Source organism: Leuresthes tenuis, unplaced genomic scaffold (genome assembly GCF_036924035.1).
Source record: "Leuresthes tenuis unplaced genomic scaffold, fLeuTen1.0.hap1 SCAF_10, whole genome shotgun sequence".
Taxonomy (NCBI): Eukaryota; Metazoa; Chordata; class Actinopteri; order Atheriniformes; family Atherinopsidae; genus Leuresthes; species Leuresthes tenuis.
This window is the reverse complement of record NW_027325364.1, coordinates 12,620,187-12,641,526: the sequence shown is the minus strand read 5'-3', so window position 1 is coordinate 12,641,526 and position 21,340 is coordinate 12,620,187. Positions and strand designations below refer to the sequence as shown.

The 21,340-nt window shown below is 40.5% G+C and overlaps 1 protein-coding gene across 1 annotated transcript; it reads right to left on the bottom strand.

Annotated features, from left to right (window-relative positions):
- Nucleotides 1-4,190: 4,190 nt before the first annotated feature.
- pitpnc1b (phosphatidylinositol transfer protein cytoplasmic 1b) lies at nucleotides 4,191-20,517 on the bottom strand. The gene is made up of 10 exons (XM_072394098.1): nucleotides 19,868-20,517; nucleotides 15,921-16,069; nucleotides 13,378-13,466; nucleotides 13,125-13,132; nucleotides 12,907-12,978; nucleotides 9,756-9,848; nucleotides 7,824-7,979; nucleotides 7,049-7,112; nucleotides 6,808-6,894; nucleotides 4,191-5,374 (listed from the first exon to the last, which is right to left on the bottom strand). The coding sequence occupies exons 1-10, from the start codon at nucleotides 19,913-19,915 to the stop codon at nucleotides 5,220-5,222; spliced, it is 921 nt and encodes a 306-aa protein (XP_072250199.1). The 5' UTR covers nucleotides 19,916-20,517; the 3' UTR covers nucleotides 4,191-5,219.
- Nucleotides 20,518-21,340: the final 823 nt, after the last annotated feature.

The following is a 21,340-nucleotide window of genomic DNA, read 5'->3' as shown; positions in this document are numbered from 1 at the left end:
GGTTGCCCGCTATATCACTGTTACACTGCACTGTCGTCTGCTGCCATGCTTCTGTCAATTTCCCAGTGCACTGTCAATCAGGAGCAACCTGAGCAAGCCTGTATGGGCTGAGAGTCGAGGCAGAAATATATAAGAAATCATCTAAATGATAAAGAATGCTCATTGGCTGGTTGTAAATATCTTTCATCTACCTCTCACTGAAAAATAAAATAGAATAAAACCTTAAAGTGAGCCAGCCATGAAATGAATTTATTTGCTGTTACGTTGTGCTTTTTCTTCTTTCTGTTGAATTGCCTTTTTAGAGTAATAAACTTGGTCCTTCTTACAATTTGAACCTCTATCAGCCCATCTGTCAGCAGCATCATGTCAATGATATGCAATTTGCCTTTTTTTTTTTTTTTCATTTATCAGCAAGTCATCCAAACAAGTTCTCTCAGAGCTAAGTTCTTTGTAATGGTGGTTCAAAATGACTGATAGGAACTGGAAACACTTGATTTAGTTGAGGCTGTGAGCTAACCAGCACACCACCATGCAGCACCCTTGATCATACATATGATATATTAATGGAAGCCCTGATGTTAGAATCAGAATTGTCATCTCAACTTTATTTGAATAGCATGTCTCCAACGCAATGTAAGACAAAGTGCTTTAGAGAGCAAAAACAAGATCAAACATAAACATTCAAGGTAAAAAGATTAAAATATTTAGCATGCAATAGCTAACATATTCCCAAAGTAAAAACAAACAAACAAAAGAAACAGCTGGTAACTGCTGGAAGATGATCTCATGGCGATGCAAATAAAACGCAGGCCACACAGGACACTTTTCATATATGCTCTGTAAGCTTTTAGTGTGTCATCAAATGGTTTGGGTGAAAGTACAAAGTGAAACAAATGCGCCTTTTTATAAGACCATGCTGGCAGGTTAGGAAAGGTAAACATGTTATTCGCTTACTGTTTACCCATTGTATGAAATACTATATGAACTGCAATGAGTGTCAGTAACCAACGAAAGGTTTCTTATGCAGGTGCCAGAAATACTCAGAAATATGGTACATGCAGTGTATTTACACAGAAACTCACTAATGTTACTAATGGCCCAACCCTGCATTTTCCACAGTATATGTCCCAGAGACAGCACTTTCATTTTTGAACAATAAAGCTTGTTATTCCTACGGCCTGTGGGGCATCTTTTGTTTCACAGTAATGTGTTGCTTGGTCCTTTTTTAAGTTTCTTCTGCTTAACAGTAATCTTGTCTAATGAAGCCTCTTTACTATAAGATTTTGCATCGTGCTTTTGGTATATTAACTGTCTCGTTCCATTTATTTATTGTCGTTCTTTGGAGCTCACAGGAAAATACGCTGTTGTTTGTTTGTACGTCCTGGAGGGGAACGTAATTCTACCTTTGTAGATCAATAAAAAACGTTGTATTCTTATGTATTCTACTCACTATTCTAATCCATCCTCGCTCATTAGCAAACATATGGGCAAGCTGACTGCAATGGCTGTTATGTAATTAATAGTCATGGTGGAGCAATTAATATTTGGGCTTGCTGATTAAGATATTTAAAGCATGAAGTACCTAAGGCTCTTATTATTGTGCAAGTTTTTGCATATCTTCCTGTTTGTACTTGTTTGCTCTTTGTTTCCCCAAGCAAATGTGTGTTTGTGTGAAAAATGAGTGCTGCCTTTGTGTTTGTGCGCATTGTGAGAGTATGTACAAGGCGAGGAACAGTTTTAACACTTATCCTTGACTTTTCCTTTACCCGCTTGCAATTAATTACTGCCCGGAACAGCAGCCCTGGGATCAGTTGCAAAAGACATGAAAACACATCAGCGTCAACGCAAAGCCGGCCGACTCTGAGAGTGGTGTTGAGCGGCACACTGAGACCCTGCACCGCCATCCATTTGCAATGACAATCATTATCGCATGAAAGCAGCGGCCTCCAACTCTATTCTAGAGGGAATGTGTGTGTTCACAGTCCCACAGTAATCCATATTCACTTTCTTAATTGGTTCAATTAGTTCTCTCAGATACTGTATGAATTTTACACTCTGCCTGTCCCCAGATAAAGTCCAGTTAACGTATTACTGGGCAGAGGTTACAAATTGGGTTCCCAGTGGGGAGGATTAATACACAGAGGATTTGAAGTCATTTATGTGGTTGAGTGGGCTAAAAACTGTATTGCTGACACCGTAATGAGTGAACACAAGCATCTTGGCCTCACCGTTTAGTCTTATGCGAGACTTATGCCCGTGGGAATTCACACACAGAAACACGAACACAAACATACCATATCAAATACAAATACTCTCACAATGTCAGGTACATATTCCGAAAACATTATCACTTTTAAGTTGACTAAGTCGCCCTTTAATTTGCTTAACAACCCTTGCTTGCACACAACCACAGTCAACCTTTATCAAATCAATGTTAGCATCAGGACGGAGAGATTAAGTTAGTGACATGTTCAACCTCATGGCTTAATGGTCCCTCTCATTTAATGGCAGAGTAAGTTACTGCACAGCCAGGAAATGGGGACCAGTTTGAAGAACACACACACACAAACACACCACATCGTCAAACAAATGAGGCAGTTGCATTACTGTCTAGTGAATGGAGAGCAAGTATTGATCTGGAAAAGAAGCTCATTCATCAGTGTGGTTAAGCAAAATACCATTAAGGTGGATGAGGGATGAGAAATTATGTACAGACACACACACACACATACACACACTTTGTGTTTTCTTCAGACTCCAGCTTGTGGAACTTGTTTCACTACCTGAAATAAATGCATTATTGGTTGTTTTGCTTTTATCCCTTAATCTACCCTTTCCCTTAATCTCTTCATTGTCCTCCTTCTCCTTTGTTTGGTCTGAAAGCGAGTGTACAGTAAAGTGTAGTTGGCTGATGGAGCTCTGGAGAACGTCTCGTCTTTCCTCTGTCATGCTATTTGTGGGGTTTGATGGGCGACGTGGGAATAGCAGGGTGATTCAACTCTACAGGGTCAAGATCTATGATAATGTACCGTTGGGAACATTTCCATATAATGAACACAGTACATCTTCTTTAGAGGCCCTCTTGAGGAACGCAGATGAGGACACACAGATGGAGATGAACGGAAGAAAAGGAGATCAAGGGAGATTTCAAGAATGAGAGTGGGAGAATAATGGAGGAGGAAAGAGAGACATAAGAGGGTGTGGGGGAGAGTGGTGGAGGTGGCAATAATGAGAGGGATAATTTAATGGAAGAAACAAAGGAGTAAGAAGGAAAGAGGTAATGTTAATGCGGTGCAGCCAGTGGTTGGTGCTCCTTTTGCAGCACTTGTGAACCCCTATGGCTGTGGTGAGCGCTCACCTTTTCATTTCAGCCTCCTGCTGCTACTTTAAAATGAGACATTGAAAGAAAGACTTTGGCGCCTGTGTAGTTATGTTTTTGTGCATGTTTATGCATGCATGTCTGCAGCCCTTTGCTGATAAGCTAGAAAACAAACTGTCATGCCGGCTCTTGATTTCTATAGACAAAAGACGTCATAATAAGCCCCATAATGTGAGCCATTTAGGATGCCATTCAAAGCAGGCTGTCATGTCTGTCAATCAGAGGAATTTTCAAGTCTCTTCGTGACAAGCCAGGGCTTTTGTCTTGAAGTCTTTAACAATAAAGTGACATCGCAATGATAGACATGCTCACACGCCCAACTCCCAACCCCGCATCTGTTAAACACTCCTAATTCTCTGTTGTTTTATGGTGAAAAACTGCGACAAACAATCACATCCTCTGCTGCTGGAGCAGGTTCCACATGGCACACAAGTGTGAAATTGCTGAGTAGATGTGTGAGTGCTGCGTTGCCAGCAGCTGGTCTGTCTTTACAGGTCAATACAGATCCCACACAGCTGATAATGTGAGCAACCAGTCAATTTTTCTTGCTTTTCTGGGCAGAAATCATAGCACAAGTGAATTCTCATTGTAAAAAGGTGTATTTATTGATACAAATTCACCATTAAAGACTATACAGTATAATACATAATATATTTCCACCTGATTAATTTTATTAGAAAAATGTGATTCCAAATAAAGTAACAGTAAGATTTCCCCATTATATAGATTAAACAAGTGTACATCATTGCCATAAGTGATCCCTGATGATGACAACCCAGTCCATAAAAGAATCAAGCTAACTGTGTTATAAATAGTGGCATCATTGGCACATAATTGAAGTTTAGCCTTGGTTTGACCTGTTCACAGTTCTCAGCTAAGCGCTCAAGGAGCCAATACAACGCCTCAGTGCCCTCTGTCAATACACCTGGTCTGACCTATTGACTGAGTTGGAGAGGGGAGCCAATCCATTGCATGGGCCGCCTCCCCCCTTCTCCCCTGCGCTCTCATTAGATCTACTCTATTAAACTCCTTATGCATCTGTCTGTAGACTGCAGGTTGGGGGCTTGGAAACAATCATAGAGCCCTGCTGGTGGTTGGTGTGCTCCACTCAGGCTGAAGAACTGAGAGAAAGTGCTGACATGCACCATGTTTGGAGGCTGTGGAAGACACTGCAAGGTTTTTTTAAAAAAAAAAAAAAAGAGAATCTGTACAGCATCTATTAATAGACATGCATGATGTCAATGAGGAAAACAACTGCATGTGAGCAGGAATAAATATGTTTGTGGTGGGATTACAGTAATAGCTCAACATTTTGGGTTCTGTGGCACATTTGGATGAAGGGATCAATACCACTTTCTGTACTGTGAACATAAGCTGCAGCCAGATAGTTTGCCCTCATACAAAGACAGGAAATAAGGGAAGCGGCTCGTTTGGTTCCCTACAATTGTTGAAATGGATTCATGTACCAAGCTCACAACATTTTGCCTCAGTGATTTACCTGGTGAAGTCCCTGCCAGAGTTATCCCTATACAAGACCCCTAAAAATGGCATATTGTTGTTTTTACACTTTTACTGTGTTTTCAAGTGAATTTTGTTACCACTGGTCAGAACTTCTGTTTAAAGTCTTTCTTTGAGAGGCATAAATCTTCTTATCTAACTGGGCCTGGGAGCAAAAGGATTTTTTTCCCCAAAATGTCAAACTTTACCTTCTACAACCACATTGCTATTTGCACACGTGTGTGTGTGTGTTAATATTCTAGAAAAAAACATCACATGACTCAGATGGTTGTTGACACTGGGTTTGGGTTTCGTGTTTGCATTGAACAAAGTGTGTGAGGCGTCACTCAGGGGTTGAGTTGAGGCGAACAGGGATGTGTGGAGAAGATGTGTCTGGGATGTCAGACATGGCGTTAGTCACTCCCATCTTCTTCAGGGAACGCTCATCTGTCACAGAGATGGAGCGAGAGAACGTAGGGCGGGAGGCACCGGGCGGACCTGAGATGGACAGGCAGATATTTTCTTTATGCTTTGGCAAAACAAGTATATTTCATGCCCTGCCTATAAAGCAAACTCAAAGGGAGCAAATGATCAAACTGTTTAATCTAAAGAAAGAAAGGACTTCAAGAAAGAAGGAAAGAAAAAAGGGAGAGCCCTGTTTGAGTTTCCAATGTATTAAGTATACTTAAGAACTGTGTCAAACACTTCAACTCCCATTAGTTTAATCCCCTATTGGTATTCAGCACACGCACCTAACTTCTTATTAGATTCTCTCGAGTAAATGACATCCATTTACTTTTATTACAGCAGATGAACAAAATGAAAACTACGGTATTTCTCCGTCTGTGCAGTGCAGAGCTGAATGCTGTAGCATTTTCTGGCCTGTAGGGGGTCAAGGCAGTGGAGTGAGCTGCAGCAGGTTGAGCAATGACTGCAGATTTGTTGCAGCTTGATGTCTCTCATCATCACACACAGAAGGAGAGAAAGAGAGAGCACAGGCACAAGATGGTACAGCCCGTCCTGGGAATTCTACCTTTGATATCATTCACATCCTGCTGAGGTTCACCACACGAACCAGCAGGGGGCAGGGTGACCACACATGCACACACAATAGACACACAACCACATGCACACACCACATATATGCCCAAACACATACCCCCACCAGGTCTGACATTTACTGCTAAGTGCTGCAATGGCTGGTTATTTATGTTAAGAGGGCTCATGATGGGGAGAGTGCAGCAGGTGGCTGCATTACACTGTTTATCAGAGCGACGCAGTGGCATTATCACTTCATGAACCATCCTACCCTTCCATCTCACACACACACAACCACATGAAGACACAGTACATCTGTTTTTCTGTCATCTTTTCTGGGCATACACCCTCTGTCTCTCCCTCCTCGCTGCTCCTTGTGTTGTGAAATGCCTCCCGACTGCTCTTCCCTCTCCATTTTTCTCCACACAGATGTACTCCAGCCATCTGGGTACTTGTAGGGCACAGTGAAAGCACTAGTGGAGCAACTTGCTCTCTTCAGGCATGTCAGCATTACACAGCCATTAATTCCTGCTATTTTGTAGTGTATTGACAGCACCAGGCAGCATAACATGAACACAAAATACCTGTTTGGATTATTCTAAATTCCTCATGGTTCAAAATTAGTGTGCACTGAATTTGAAATGTGTACTTTTTCCTCTCTGCCTTCTTCTCTTGCTTATTATGGTGAACTGAGATGTAAGGAAAGTTACCACAGAGCACAAATCTACATTTCAGAACTACTGCTTTTTTCATCTACTCCTTGTTACAATCATTGGTTTCTAAGTCTTTCTCTCCCTGCCTCCACTGCTCTCACATGCAGCTGTGCTATTGTCCCTTCTCTCCAATTCTCTGTGGCATTTCAGTACAGTGCAGGTCACGAGCTGCAACCTCACCTGTGTTGCTCTGGCTGGATTTGACTTTGCTGTTGGTCTTCTCTTGCATTGTATGCTCATACTCCCTCACCTCTTCCAAATTCAGCCCTGTGGGGAAAGCACAGACACATACACATGCAAAGCGCATTAAAACAGGGACGAAAATATGGATTTGATTTCACAGAAATTAAAGCTATAGCTGTAAAAGTATTCTATCCCGTGAATGCTAAGATGCGGCATTGTCACTGTGTTTTTGACCCACCGTGCCACTCGTCGATCCAGGCTACTGCCTGTCTGTGGCCAACAAGAAGAATGTCTCTGATGTTCTGAAATTATAAAGCAAACAAGAACATGCTATAAAGAAAATGTAATTAAAATGACACAGCTGTTGTGTGTAGCCATGTGTGAAATGTAACATTTAGCTTTATTATGTAGTGCATCAGTGTCAAAATCATGGCAATCATTTGTTTAATTAATCTAAGATCATGGGATGTGTGGGAACTTCTCTCAGTGGTATGATGTGCGTGAGGCTTTGTCAAAATGAGAGCCACAAACCAAACGCCCATGAACAAGAACAAACAGAAACTTTTGGGGTTTTGTTCATGCTCCATTGGCTTGCCTCATTGTGGAGAATGGATGTGTTGAAAGAGTTCAGCTTGTTCCACCAACCTCCATTGTGAGAAATTATGCTTTGTTAGGAGTGTAACAGCAGATGCCCTCTGACTGTTGTGGTACAAAGCAACACAGCAATTTCACTAATAAATCAGAGCTAATGTTGAATTACACGAAACGTCGTGCAGAGGTCAGGAGAATGACAGCCCTCATGGCGATGCTTTTAGTAATTATGCTAATATCAGGAAATTGTTGTGGTGATTTATTTGTGTGAATATTCCATACATGGCAGACTCAAATAAAAAAAAGAAAACAAACAAAAAAAACAACAATCAAGAATGATGAGGGTTGTCATTTTCTCTCAGCCCAGTTCTTTTACTTAAACACACAGAAAACCCACGAAGGGAAAGAAAGCCACATCTTACTCTGTGTATGAACTCCTCAGTCCTGGTCTGGAAGCCATACACCTCAAAGCTGCACTTCACCCTCTTATAGGAGCACATAATGGGCTTGTGTTGGTCTCTCCAGTCTTTCTGCAGAGGCCCACGTTCTGTTTTAATTGAATGCCAGCGACTCAGATCCTGCACAGAGCAAAGCAGGGGACTGGGGGTTAGAAGCCGACTGTGACCCTGTGAGGTGCTTTCAGAACAAAACTATGGATGACCAAAGGAGGTTCGTGTTCGTGATTCCATGTTCTCACCTTGTCACTTAATGGAAACCACCAGTACATTTAAGGTTGTTTTGTTTGTGTGTGCATGTGTGTATGCTTGTACAGTCTGTGCTGAGTACTTCTTGACTTGCTCATATGTACAACGGCCTGTAAATTGATCTTTGTTGTTAAGGAAAGAAGTGTGAAATCTGTGATGGGAGGCATGTTACAGGATCATCTCAGGGTTCACATATGTGCATTACAAGGCATTATCTGTCAAGGAATAGTCTGTCTTAGCCTTTTCTGGAAATACTCAGTGTAAGTGTTTAATGTCTGTGTGCTCAGTATGGACCTATTAGCATAGCTTAGCATAAAGACAGGAAGTAGGAGATACAGTTGCAAATAGCAAAGTACAAACCGTAACCATTACTGTACCATATTTGCTGACTCCTCATAAAAAACTCCTCATAAAACAAGAACTTGCCTTGTTAATCCTATGTATGTAGCTGAATTAAAAGGCAATATTTGTAAGTGTCTTAGGTTTTTTTTAACTTTGACTTGCTGTTTTTCATTTAATTGATCACATTAAGGAAACCCAAAAATGAAAAAAACTCTTTCTGTGCTTGAGAGCACACACCATATGTAGGTCTCTGAAGTGACTACCAACTCAAAACTCTGATTAAAAAATAAATAAAAACTCTCTCTCATTGTTTAGAGCTGCCTAGATCTAAAAATATCTCATTCAGTGAGTTGTTTAGATTTGCAAAAGTGATTTCTACGTCACACTCCAAGCTCTGAGTAGAATTATCCAGCCTCCCCATCTTTACATCCACCCACAGCTTCACATCATGCTGCATTCAATGTACCTGGAAAGTGGGAATTCAAAACTCCTTTTGCACTTTAGTTTTTTCTAAGTTTTCATCTGAGAAAAATAACTTATATAGAATCATAAAGAATTGAAATAATAATGCTTTATCAACACTTTGTCGATCACTTTGATGTGTGCTAACGTGAGTTTTCAGGCTACACGTTGTGTGCTCTTCATATGGTAAGAACTTTCTTAGGGGGGCTATTGCGTGTAATGTGTCCCTAAATTTATGTTTGTATGGTTGCACAGAGCTATACTTCTGATCTCAAATAAGGCACAACCCATATAAATAAGGGATGGAGCAGACTTGAGTGACGCACTGCACTCCTTAAAACACACTGCTTTGTGCACAGATGTGAAGGCATGGGTGATATCAAAGTTGTTGTATCGTATATTTATGGTATATTTATATTTCAATCACATTACCCAAAACACTGAGAGAATTTTGCAAAATATTTTGCTCTTTGGCTCCCCCTACAGTTGAGGGATATGACACCACTGTAATTAAAAGCAAATCTCCATGTGAGCCCTGCACATGTACAGCCATACACATTGCTTTGTTGTCACGCAGAAGATGCCAAAAAGCCAACATCCAAAGCCCACAAGGTGGGTTCTGAGTTGTAGTATCTCAGGTCCCAGCTGCTCCAGGGCAGTTTCGGGTCAGTGAATGTGCATAATGTAGGTCAGCATATTTCCAAACAAGTCACAAGCACGCTCTCTAGTATTTCTTTATAGCATAGTTTTTTCTTCATATTTATTTATTTCTTTCTTCATTCATTAATTTATTTATTTATCTGTTTATTCGTTTGTTTTGTCTGTTTTAAAGAGTGCAGAACGTACCTCTGATTCTTTATAGTGCTTTTCAGGAATGTGGTCACTCAGGATATCCAGGAAACTCACATCCCCTTCTGGAGTTGGTGTGTCTCCAAACACCTACATCCAAACAGATGGGGAGGTCATACAGTATAATGACGCACATACACACTCTCACTCATACTATTACACACATACATTGCTCACTCAGTGGAGAGCAGGATAAGAGTAGATAAGTAACTGTGTAGAAAACGGAGGTCACACACCATAACACCCCACGCTATATTCCACCCTGAGGCCCTTGAAGGAAATCACTCTGGAGCAAACAGACGAGAGAACAGATAGATAGTAAGCAGGGTAGGGGATGAGGGGAAAAAACAAGGACATATCGGGGATATTAAAAGACAGAGAAAAAGAGGTGCTATGAAAGCAGAGTGCACTCTTCCTTGGGAGAGCATAGAGTGAACCTAGAGAAAGCGAGAGAAGAGAATGCACTTTCACCCGACCTTGTACAGAATTTGTTCTAATGCCCCGCTGACGTTGTTCATTTCACAGTTCAAAACTAACAAATAAGAAAATCCTGTGGTAAAATAATAGCCTGCTAAGCTCCCGTGGTGCCTATGTTGGTTTGTGTCTATCCCAGGCCCTGCTCCCCTTTATGGAATGTGTTGCACTGGCTGAGGATATTGTGCTGCCTTTAACAGTCTGCACGGAGCATGACGCTCTCACGGTCTCTTCTGCATTCTCTCTCTCTGTGTTTTCACTGTAAAAATACCTTGTTGAGTCAGCATGCTTTGAAAATTTGTTTCGAGGTAAAACAAACAAAATGTAAATATGAGCAATGACAAAGTGATGGTTGTTTTTACTCGTCATATTTGTGCACTGCGGAGCAAACCGCACAACAATTCAGCCATATCAGTGAAAACACAGGCGACTATGAATAGCGAGTGTGGAAAAGAACTCGAGCTGTGCTGCTTGTGATCAGGATTTAGTCAGTCAGTCAAGTGGGTCAGTCAGTCAACACTGGCTAATGAGTAAGCAGTCTAATTCAGAATGAACGCAATAATGAAACAAAAAGTACGCAAAACAATGAGAAATCTTTGCTCTAAGCTTCACGCCCAAAATTCCTGAACTTGAATCAGGTATTGAGCCGCAAGCTTTGTTTTTCAAATAAAAACCTGGATTCAATGAAAAGCTTGGGTTGGTTTTACACAAACCCCCTGGTCCCCAATACGGGCAATCAATTAAATGAAATATACATGCTGCTTTAAAATTTATTGTACTGCATTAGCATCTGTCAAAGGGGTCGTTTGACTCCATGTGTTTGAGCCACTGCAGATTCAGCTGTTGCATATGGTATATGGTGCTAAAATCAGTAGTGTTTCTGTCTAATTAAATTCAGAGGTTATTTCATCTTAATAAGGTAGAGAAAGTGTTAAGTGCTACTTTGTTTATCCAACTTCCTGGCTCACAATACAGTCTCTCTCTGCAATCCACCACAAAAGTTAAACTTTTCCAACACATTTAAGGCAAATTCTAGATGGGAAAATAACCATTGATGGAGTTTGACAGACACATCCGAGATTACAGAGATTCTCACAGAATGAATGGACTTTACTGGGGTTTTACTCCCATATGAACACACAGATATGTGGAAATGAGGTGCAAGTGTTTATATTATGTGCATAGTTCCAGATTTATTTTTGAGAATAAGGCATTGTAGAAAATTATAGAAAGTTAGACTTATGCCAATAAGAATATGAAATTCAGACCTGCCTCTCTACAGGCCTGGTACCTCAAGCTATTGAAGTGAAAAAAGTGGCTGTTGCCTCTTTTTGAGGAAAAACAGTACTTTAAAGGTCCAAATTCCCTGAGTATGGTTCCTCTGGTGAAAATTTAGCTTTGACGACTAAAAACGAGATATTACACAATGGAGATGGAGTCAAAGACTTAAATAGTCTAAGTGGATATTGGACTTGCATTTAACAGGCAGCCAGAAATCTTACTCTAACTGAACATCAGTGTTCTCTGTAGCTCCTGGATGTGCAAATAAATAACGGTAATGTTGACAGGTATGTGTACATTCACAGCAATATTCTGACTTCTGACTTGAATGTAAATAAGACAAAATTCCAATTATGGTTACATTAGCTGCAGGTAGGATATTCCATTCATATTACCATTTACATTTTATAGAGCATAGTCCGATTAATAACACAGGCCTACATAATGGCCTCCTAAGCATTTATAAAGTTTGTAACCATCCAAAATCTTAAATATATACATATCCATTTAAAAATCTCTCAATTGCATCTTCCTCTTACCACAGCTCTCCTATTCTGCACTGAACTAGTTTGGCCAGATGTTGTGATAAACAAACAGACCGATCTACAAAAACAAGCCCAAAACAATCTGCCGTGCTCTTAAAAGAACATGCACAAATCGCCCATAAGAAATTGACCTGGCAAGGTTTTGCGTTGTAAACAGAATATGTCACCAGATAAAAACCTGTAAAAATGGATTGAAAACTCCAGTGGGATGTTTCAGGTGTTCACACATTGCGACCCGGATCAGAATAATCTATGAAGCTTTATTAGATTATTGCTTACTCTGGATATGACCTTATTCTGGGTAATGTAATTAGACAATGCTGTTTAGAAGGAGTACGGTCTTAATTGCATGAATATTGGAATATTGCTGCGCGTGTAAACATATTCACTGCTGTGTTCACAATAGTTTGAAATAAATTTATGTAACTTGTAACTTTCTGACATGAAACAAGATTCATAGTGTTTCTCTCAACAAGCAGAGCTTCCAGGATTCTGACATGTTGGGTCTTGTTTATTTGACTTCCCTCCTTACACAGTGTAGACACAAACACAGAGTTGCTCCTGTTTGTGAGTCTCTGTCTGAGTGTGTTTACGTGTTTTGGCTTTGGACATTATGCTGCATGGCAGCCATGATAAGCACGCTGCACGTCTGGTTAATAGATCTGCCAATAGTGCATTTTGTGCTTTGCTTGTTTTCCTTGTAATGGGCACATCAACTTGATGAACGCTTTCATGGTGCTACGGAGAAAATTGCAATTCCTCTCTTTCCCTTTTCTTTCTCCTCCCCCTCCTTCAAACCATTCCGTCTTTCTCACCTCATGCTTCTTCTCAGTCAGACCCATACTTACATTGTCATTATGGCCATTGTTGTTCTCGAATCTTGTGTCAATACGGATGCTGAACTTGGGGAGGAATGATACCTACAGGGTGACATGGGGTTAAAATATAGAAAAGAAGGGCAGAAGTAGAGAGATCGAAGGCAGGCTGCAGATTAGATCCACTGACACTGGAAAGAGATGTGCTCTGTTGCGTTCATGTACAGTAAATGATGTGTGAGAATACTTACTGAGTACTCTGCAGCACCAGGGATATTCAATATGGATAGAGGGAAACATCATTAGTTACTCATATGCATGGGCATGAAATCACAGCCACACACACATTCACTTTACCACCAGCGTGATACATATGTACACAGTGATAAATAATTGATGGCACTTGAAAAAACAGCTGTTGCAAGTGAAAAACCTTTTATATGCACTGAGGTGTAAGTAAGCATATGCATTACACAAACAGGAAAAAAAAAAACATATGCACACCTGTAATGGTGTATGGATAGAAGTTCCAGGCCTTTTCTGTCACGTAGAAGAATCGAGGGACAAAAGCTTTTGCCCAAGATGGCAGTTTACTGAGAACCAAAAGAGAAAAAAAGAAGAATCACAGTCACAGAGTGAAGGTGTGGAGGAGCAGCAGAGAGATTATGGAAGGAGACAAAGAGATCCTAAGTGTGTGTGTGTGTGTGTGTTTTCTGCCATTTATAGCTAGGATACCTGTAGGCTACTTTTACCACTGTATTCATTTGTATGACTCATTCTCAGTTACACATGTGGTGATGAAATGTTACTGTAGCGTCTAAGTCAGAATATGACTGAAGTTGAATACATTGTGTTGTCACTATACCTGTGTGCACATGTCTTGTCTTTCTGCATACTTTTATTAATGAGGACCAAATGCCCCACAAGCACACAGAGATTAGAAGAATCCTCCACAGTGAGAGCATGTCTTTAGCTCTTTAACAGTTTATTCAAGGATTAGACCTTGGGTTTATGGTGGTGATTGGAATAAGACCTGTGGTTTGTTAGGGTAATGACTGGCATTATTACAGGGTTAGGAAATTAAAGAAGAAAACGCTTGCTCTTTTTTAAACTGCTTTTTTTAATATATTCACAGTTCATTTAAAAGTACAGACTGTAGAAAATTAAACAAACTGGTTCAGCACGTGAACATTTCACTCATTACTCATCAATCTTTTGGGTTTATTCAAATAACCCCATGTTAGGTATGAAAGCTTGACTGGTTTTTAACATGCTACAATATACTGCAGTTGCAAGCCAAAGCAAAGATGAAGCACACATGGTTGATAAATCATAAGAATAGATGTAGTTTAGATACATAGAACAGTTTAATATTTTAGGAAATGCGCTAATTTATTCTGTGGCCAATAATTACATAAGAGCACACGCCATCTTTAAAGCCACTATCATGGTTACATCTGGGTCATACTTTCTCTATTCATGAAGGTCCCATTGGAGGCTGAATGATGTACATGCCATCATCAGAGGGTGTCTTTCTCATTGTGCTCATTGTATCAACTGTACATTTGATTTAAGACCGAAATGGAAACAGGACTTGAGGATAGGATACGTGAAGGTTCACGCTACACTGGATCAGTGAGAAGGATATTCTGATGTCAAGACTAACACACTACCGCACAATGTATGAAGCCATGACTGTGACAACCCGAGCAATGCCTTTGACTTTCTACTCTAAACATTTAAGCTGTCGGACTAACATGAGGAAGCTCATCGTGATGAATTCACATCCCAAGCCCGCTTTGGTCTCTATTAAGCCCATCTATAACCATTTCTAACCCCGATTGTAAATATTTCATGATGCTACTTGGTAGCTCATTAGGAAACAAGCAATGAACAACCCAATCGCTTCAGCAAAGTTTACAAAGCTACAAATGTATTGTTATTTGTGTAGAGTTGACTTGACTGCTATCGCTTGCCTGACAGTGAAACAGCTAATTACAGTCCTGAAATGAAACAACCAATCACAGCAGAGTAGAGCCTCCCTCTTGCATCACGCCTACTGATCCAATCTAGAAAAGGTCTGTCTCAGAATATATTCTGACTTTAGAGACTGGGGGATGGTAAACTTCACCTACCACCATTTTTAAAGCTCCTTAATAAACTAAAATCAAAACTATTAAAAACAGTTGTTTCATTCTTGATAATGTCATGGAGTTATTTTTGCTTTCTTTTTGGCAGCTGCTCATAAAACACTGCCAGGACAAGGTGCTGTGTTTATGTATGTTTTTATATCAAATACAACATGATCTCAAGATTAAAACCGAATTAAAGTTTATTTCACAAAACCATTCTTTGAGTAAATCTTTCAATGTGCTCTTACTTTTGCTTCGCAGCTGCATTATACTGCAGTTTATTGTAGTAAAACCGTCAACAAGAGTTTATATGCTCATAAATCGAGAGGTAAAGTAAATAGTTTCCATTATTTGAATGTTTAAAGTTAATGTTAATAGCTGTTTTTGATCATTTCTCTGTTTTGTATACAAGGCCTATATAGCCTTTGACTGCTGATAGATACATTTTCAACAGTGCAAAGGAAAATAATGAGAGGCTAAAACCTCCCACACATCCTGCAATTACCACCAGCAGGATGACGTGCACGTATTTCTCCCAGCTGGAGGCCTGCACTTACACAATTAGAACACTTAAAGGTTTACTGGATAATGAGCTGATAGAACAATAAGATCTTCTGCTGTAACCTCACAGTAAAGGCCTCAGCATGTTTCAGACAAAGGATTCTTGGACTTTGAATGTAGACATGTTACACTGCACTGTGGGTTTTACTGTACTGAAACAATGATTTATTGCTTGTAAGGGGCTTGGATTTACATGACATTAACTTTTACTGTGAGGCAAGAGACTGAAGATCGAACAGCATCAGTTACCGTAATGACAGAACTGAAAGACTGGGGTTGTAAATAGTCAGGGTTATTGGTACAGCAAAAAGGTCTTTGACATGCTGAACCCATACCTGGATGCTGAACCCATACCTGCTGAGGTAGATTCGCTTCTCGGTCAGCTGTCCGAGGCCGTGCTGAGGGTGAGTATCTGGCTCATTCCTAACCACCTCCACCCCCTCTCCCCCACCACTCTGCTCACAGCTGTGCTTACTGATCATGTAGAGCTGCCCAATCCTATACTGGAGCCCGGGGATGATGTTTATGGTGGTGAGGGCGAGAGTGATGTGAAGAGATAAGGAGAGAGAAAAACTGGTAAGAAAACATGATGCAGAAAGCAAAAATCTTTGTCCTAATCCGCGAAATGTCATCCGGTCTGATTCATTCCCAGTGATACATTCTGCGGACTTTACTGTCTTAGGTCTGTGTTGGTGCTGGTCACATATAAATGAACTAAATTTGAACTGAGCAGCATTATTTCTGGTATCTTAAAATGTAAATACAAAAGTTATTATGGAATAAAGTTTTATAATAATCATAGAAATAAGTTAAAATGAAACGCCACTGAAAGGATCTGTTGCTCTATTAAAAATCCTTTTAATATAAGTTTTGCAGCAGAGATGCAGTTTTGTGGGTAAATTTTACCTCCCACTAATGCTTTATACTCGACTTTGTTTGACAGCTTTGGTTATTACAGTTTCGTTGCAGATAAGTATCTGCATTTGCTTCACATCAAGGTGAATGGAATGACTTGTCATCTAATTATAATGCATTGTTGTGCTTGGAAATCTTGGGCCCTGACATTCATGTAGATGTTACTTTGACACTTATCACCTATCTAAGCTTTGTTGCTGAGCAAGCACACCCTGCTTCCCATAGTAAAAGCCCTCTCTGACAACAGCCGCCTCAACCAGCAGGACACTTTGCCCTCAAACTTTTCTGTTCCCAGTCTGCTCCAACATCAGGACCAACGCTGGTCTACAGACACCCCTGTCTTGTAATCTATGCGACCCTGAGGATCTGCTGCCATTGTCCAGTACCAGACACAGCAGGACATCCCTAGAGGTCCCATGCTGGATGAGTCAGAACTGCTCAACCTGTGTTACTAAAGCACATTTGATCATTTAGTGTTATCTAATGCACAAACTGTATTCGTGTTATTGTGTCACTTGTATATTGTGTATAGTGCCACTTTAGCGGCTTTCAGGACAGAGGTTCCTAATTCCTAAAGGGAAATAAAATCACATGCTGTGCTGACTGTAAAGCCTCTTGATACATTTTTGTGATTTGTGGATGATAAGAATGAATAAAAAATAATGAGGAATTGAGAAAACAGTAATGACTGTCAGCCAATTTTAGGAAGTAACCAGCAAAGTGAGTCTGTCAAAAAAAAAAAAAAACACAAAACAAAACAAAACACAAAAAACGCCTGGCAGGAGGTTGGCACATTTGCTGAGTTTCATTTGACTTTATAAGCATTTGGTCAGGGCTGCTTGGGCATGAGCTTTTGCTCTTTATTTTTCAAATAGTCACATGCTGTGTATAATGATTTCCCTGACGTGACCGTTTCAGAATTTGAAAACTATGATTTGGTCAGTGAGGGTGAATGCATGGTGTCTTAATGAGGATGATGGGATTTTGATCTCTGTTGTAGCCCCAGTTTGTGCCTGATGCTGTTGAGACGGGAGTATTTTCTTTTAGTGGGTCTAAAGAGGACAAGGCCTTTGGGCATCTGGAGCTCAGTCTGACAGCATCAGTGCTGCATTTTAAGCAAGCTACATACTTAATACAAAAACCCTTCATCTTTGCTTTAGTTCTCATTTGTTCCTCTCTAATCTTGTTATGGGTTCAGTTTTATGTTTGCTTGAGTATAAGTCAGTTGTTAAACTTTATTTTTTAAAGTTAACTGTTGAATTACACCACAAAAAAATAAACTGCTATGCTATTCCATTGTAATGCAATGAATTTTGTTACCATATATTTATGTGCCATCAAAGCACAATTTCACTTAAAAGCAGAAACAGAGAAAGGTGGTGAGACAGAAAGAAAGAAAGAAATAAAGAAAGAGAAAGAAAGAAACAGGAGGGCAGACAGCTCCAGGCCATTATTCACTGATGATATCATGTGACACTCCGCCTTCTTGTTGCAATTACTGTGGAATGTCAACATTCAATATTTACTTATTGGGTATTCATGGTACTTAATTAATCATAGTGCTGTGTGCTTTTATGCCGTCGTAAGACTAACAGACACCAGAGCAGTGAGCTCCTCCTACACGGCTTGTGAATCTTTTTTGCTTTCTGAAATTGATCTTAGCAGGCACTTCAAAATACTTTTCTGTCCTTAAATCATTATCTTGCTCTCTGAAGGGCTGTCATGAGTCATAAATTGACACCTTTTGGCACATATTTCCTCCTACAGTTTTTTTAAAGACCAGTTTACAACAATATGTTTGTCATAAATTGTGGGGATGTGTAAATATAGCTCATTGTATCATGGAGACTCTGACTGATAGAGTCAGTGTGACTGCAAAAAAAAGGACAACATTTATTATCGACATTATTATAACACCCATGTTTTCATAGTTTTTATCCTGCAATGTTAAATTAAAGTCATCTTAATGTGACTTTTTGGCACTAATGAACGGTCACTTAGAGTTTGAGCCAGCTCTGCTCTTGGCTGACTTATATCTGTCTCATAACTTTTATTCTTGCGCACTTCCATTAGAGAAGTTTAATCTATATTAAAGCTTTTGCTTAATCACAAAAAACAGCCATGGTCATTCCTTTAACTAATAGGAACAACGATTATAACAATTTTACCATGGAACAGGGATTCTGAAACAATTATACTGTGAAGACACTGATAAAAAAAAAGGGGGCTTTTGAAAGACAGTATGTACACAAGGAGAATCACCTTTATAAAACCATAAATCATTAAATCTCACAGAGGGGTTGAATACATTTACAGGCAGTGGACATTATTGTGACACACAGGTTGGTAGATACGTTGAACACAGCTGTATCTGTCCAGAGTGATCTACATCTGTCGTCCTCTAACAGGCAGTATCTGTGGATCAGAGTCTTGCTCTAGGACACGTTCAGCGAAAGCCAGGAGGAGGAGGAGGAGGAGGAGGAGAATGAACCATCAACCCTGCTGACGCAGTCTATCACCTGAGCTACTGTCAGCGTTTCTCAGAGCAGAATACTATAAGAAATATTTCTCCAAACACTAGTGCTGTATTGTGTTACAGAAGTGTTACTGGATATATTTTACCCTTGAGAATAAACACAATTCACCTTAAAAATGGAGCATGGATATGCTGTAAATGGCTTTGAATAAGATAGCCATCTCGATTTGATACCTCCTCAAGTAAGCTGCATCTGCACTTACATTACATTCTGTCCAAAGAGGATTTGCTTCAAGCTCAAGTTTCTGTGCACCCTGTACTGATACTGTAAATCCCATTCTGGACTGCAATTTGTCACTGTCATTGTTGTGGTAACAGGTAGAGGTGAGGGGGGTAGGGAGGTGTGTACAGGAAGGGATGAGGACATTGCTTTTGAAGGACACTTCAGAGTATAACTCCCCTTCTCTCTTAGCAGAATCCGTTTGTGTATAACACTGCAGGCTGAATTCCTTTGTTTGAGCTCAGGTCGTAACCAGTCTGACTAGTTTGTGTGCTGCACAAGTGAATGAGGCGAAGAGGCAGACACATAGACATACTACACACAAAGTAGCAGTACTACTGTGTGAGGCTGCTGGCCAGGTGTTGTGTATTAGCTCCGTCAGAATGCCTGAGTTCCTCGCTGCCGAGGAAACCTCTCTACCCAAATGTGCCAACGCTCACACAGAGCAGCTGCAGGAGGTGTGTGTGCTCTGTTGGCGCTTTTCTTATAAGCATATTAAAACTTCCAAGAATGCAAGCTGAATAGATGTACTCGTGTTTCAAATAAACCCTGTCTTTTTAAAGTCCGTCAGTTTAAAGCTGAAGCAGAGTAACGTGTGTGTGTGAGCGTGGGAAAGACAAACTCACTTACCTCTTCCACAGTCAGTGGCATACATATGCGGTACTCTTTCATCAACATGCTGCTGCAACAGGGAGAGCCGTCTTTTGAAAGTGAACGGTGAAACTGTGGTTGAGTCTGTTTATCTCAGCTGTCTCACTTGCATAGTAGACTTGCTCAGGCACGCACCACACTGACCACAATGACCTCTTTTCTGACGCTCTTCCCCTTGTTTTGCTGATGTCAGTGGTCCGTGGAGTTAGGTCCAGTTCTTTCTGTCAATGAGTGTTTGCTGTTTTCTTATTTCTCTCACTCCTCAGAGCCTTGTCCCTGCTCTGCTTTTTGTTTCTCTTCCTCAATTAATCTCTTAGACACGATGTTTTAGCTGCTCTCTTCCTACTTCTCTTGCTGCTTCTTCTTTTTCTGCTCCTGCCTTCAACTGCGCTTTCTGTTAGCTGTTTTTTCTCTCTTACTTTCTGTTTGCTTTCTTTAACTGCAGTGTGGAAACTAGCAGAGGTGAAAATAAAACCTACCTCTAACCTACTCTACCTGCTCCTTCCCTTCTGCCCCTCTCTGAGCCTTATTTTAGTCCTCCTCATGTGAAACCTTACTGTCTACTCAGTGCTCCTCCCATTCTCCTAAATCATCATCCACTGTTTTCAGTTCCTCACAAATTCCTTTGCTGGTTCCCTCCTTATCTCTTATTTCTCACCCTCCTACACAAACTCTCCGCCCACTGTACTGAACTGCCTCTCCACCTGTGTCACCCACTCCCACTTCTCCCTCTCTGATCTTTATCTGCTCTTGCTTCTCAGTCACACAGACTACTGTCAACAACAGTCTTGTCGTCTTGTATCTGGCAACATGAAAGTCATGCAGATTCCTTACAATGTTGTTCAGATTTTGAGCAGATTCCTCAAACAGGCCCCTCTTTTCCTCAGCTCACTCCACTCCACTCGGAGTGTATGAATGGCTGTCTCACAAGGGTAGTCAGAGTTGGCAACTGGATTGAATATTACCAGAACCCGAAGAGCTTCTATGAAACACAGCTCCAGACTCACTGACTTTGTCTTAACTCATGACCTTCAGCTGGGTTTAATTAAATCCATATTCAGTCATTGAGTAGTGGAATCGAAGCAGTCATAATATCTTGCTTTTGCTTGTGTCCATCCTTGTGTCACAGACCGCTCAGCCACTGCCAACTTTATATTTTTGCCTCTTGATCAAATATGAGAAGCAGATGTTTGAGTGAATTTTCTGGGTTAGTGCCATGGTAGCCAAGACCAATAACAGGTCCTAGATTCTTCCTCTGACGGATTTTGCTTGCTTTTCCTAGTGCGTCTGGAGACAGGACCAAAGTAGGTCTCTTTACGTGTCTTTGCTGTTATCAGCTCTGCACTGAAAAAGCAGTGAAAACTAATTCCTGGTGGGGTTTGCTCCTGTCTTATCAGATCAGTGTTTGGAGAAGGGAAGCCACTTCAGAGAGCTGAGGTGTGCTTTGCTTGT

Coding starts and splice junctions, on each gene's coding strand:
- pitpnc1b (XM_072394098.1), bottom strand. CDS start 19,915: ATGTTGATGAAAGAGTACCGCATATGTATGCCACTGACTGTGGAAGAG. Junction 7,980..9,755: donor AGCACTATAAAGAATCAGAG/GTACGTTCTGCA, acceptor TGCTCTGTGCAG/GATCTGAGTCGCTGGCATTC. Junction 5,375..6,807: donor ATCCAGCCAGAGCAACACAG/GTGAGGTTGCAG, acceptor TGTCCATCTCAG/GTCCGCCCGGTGCCTCCCGC.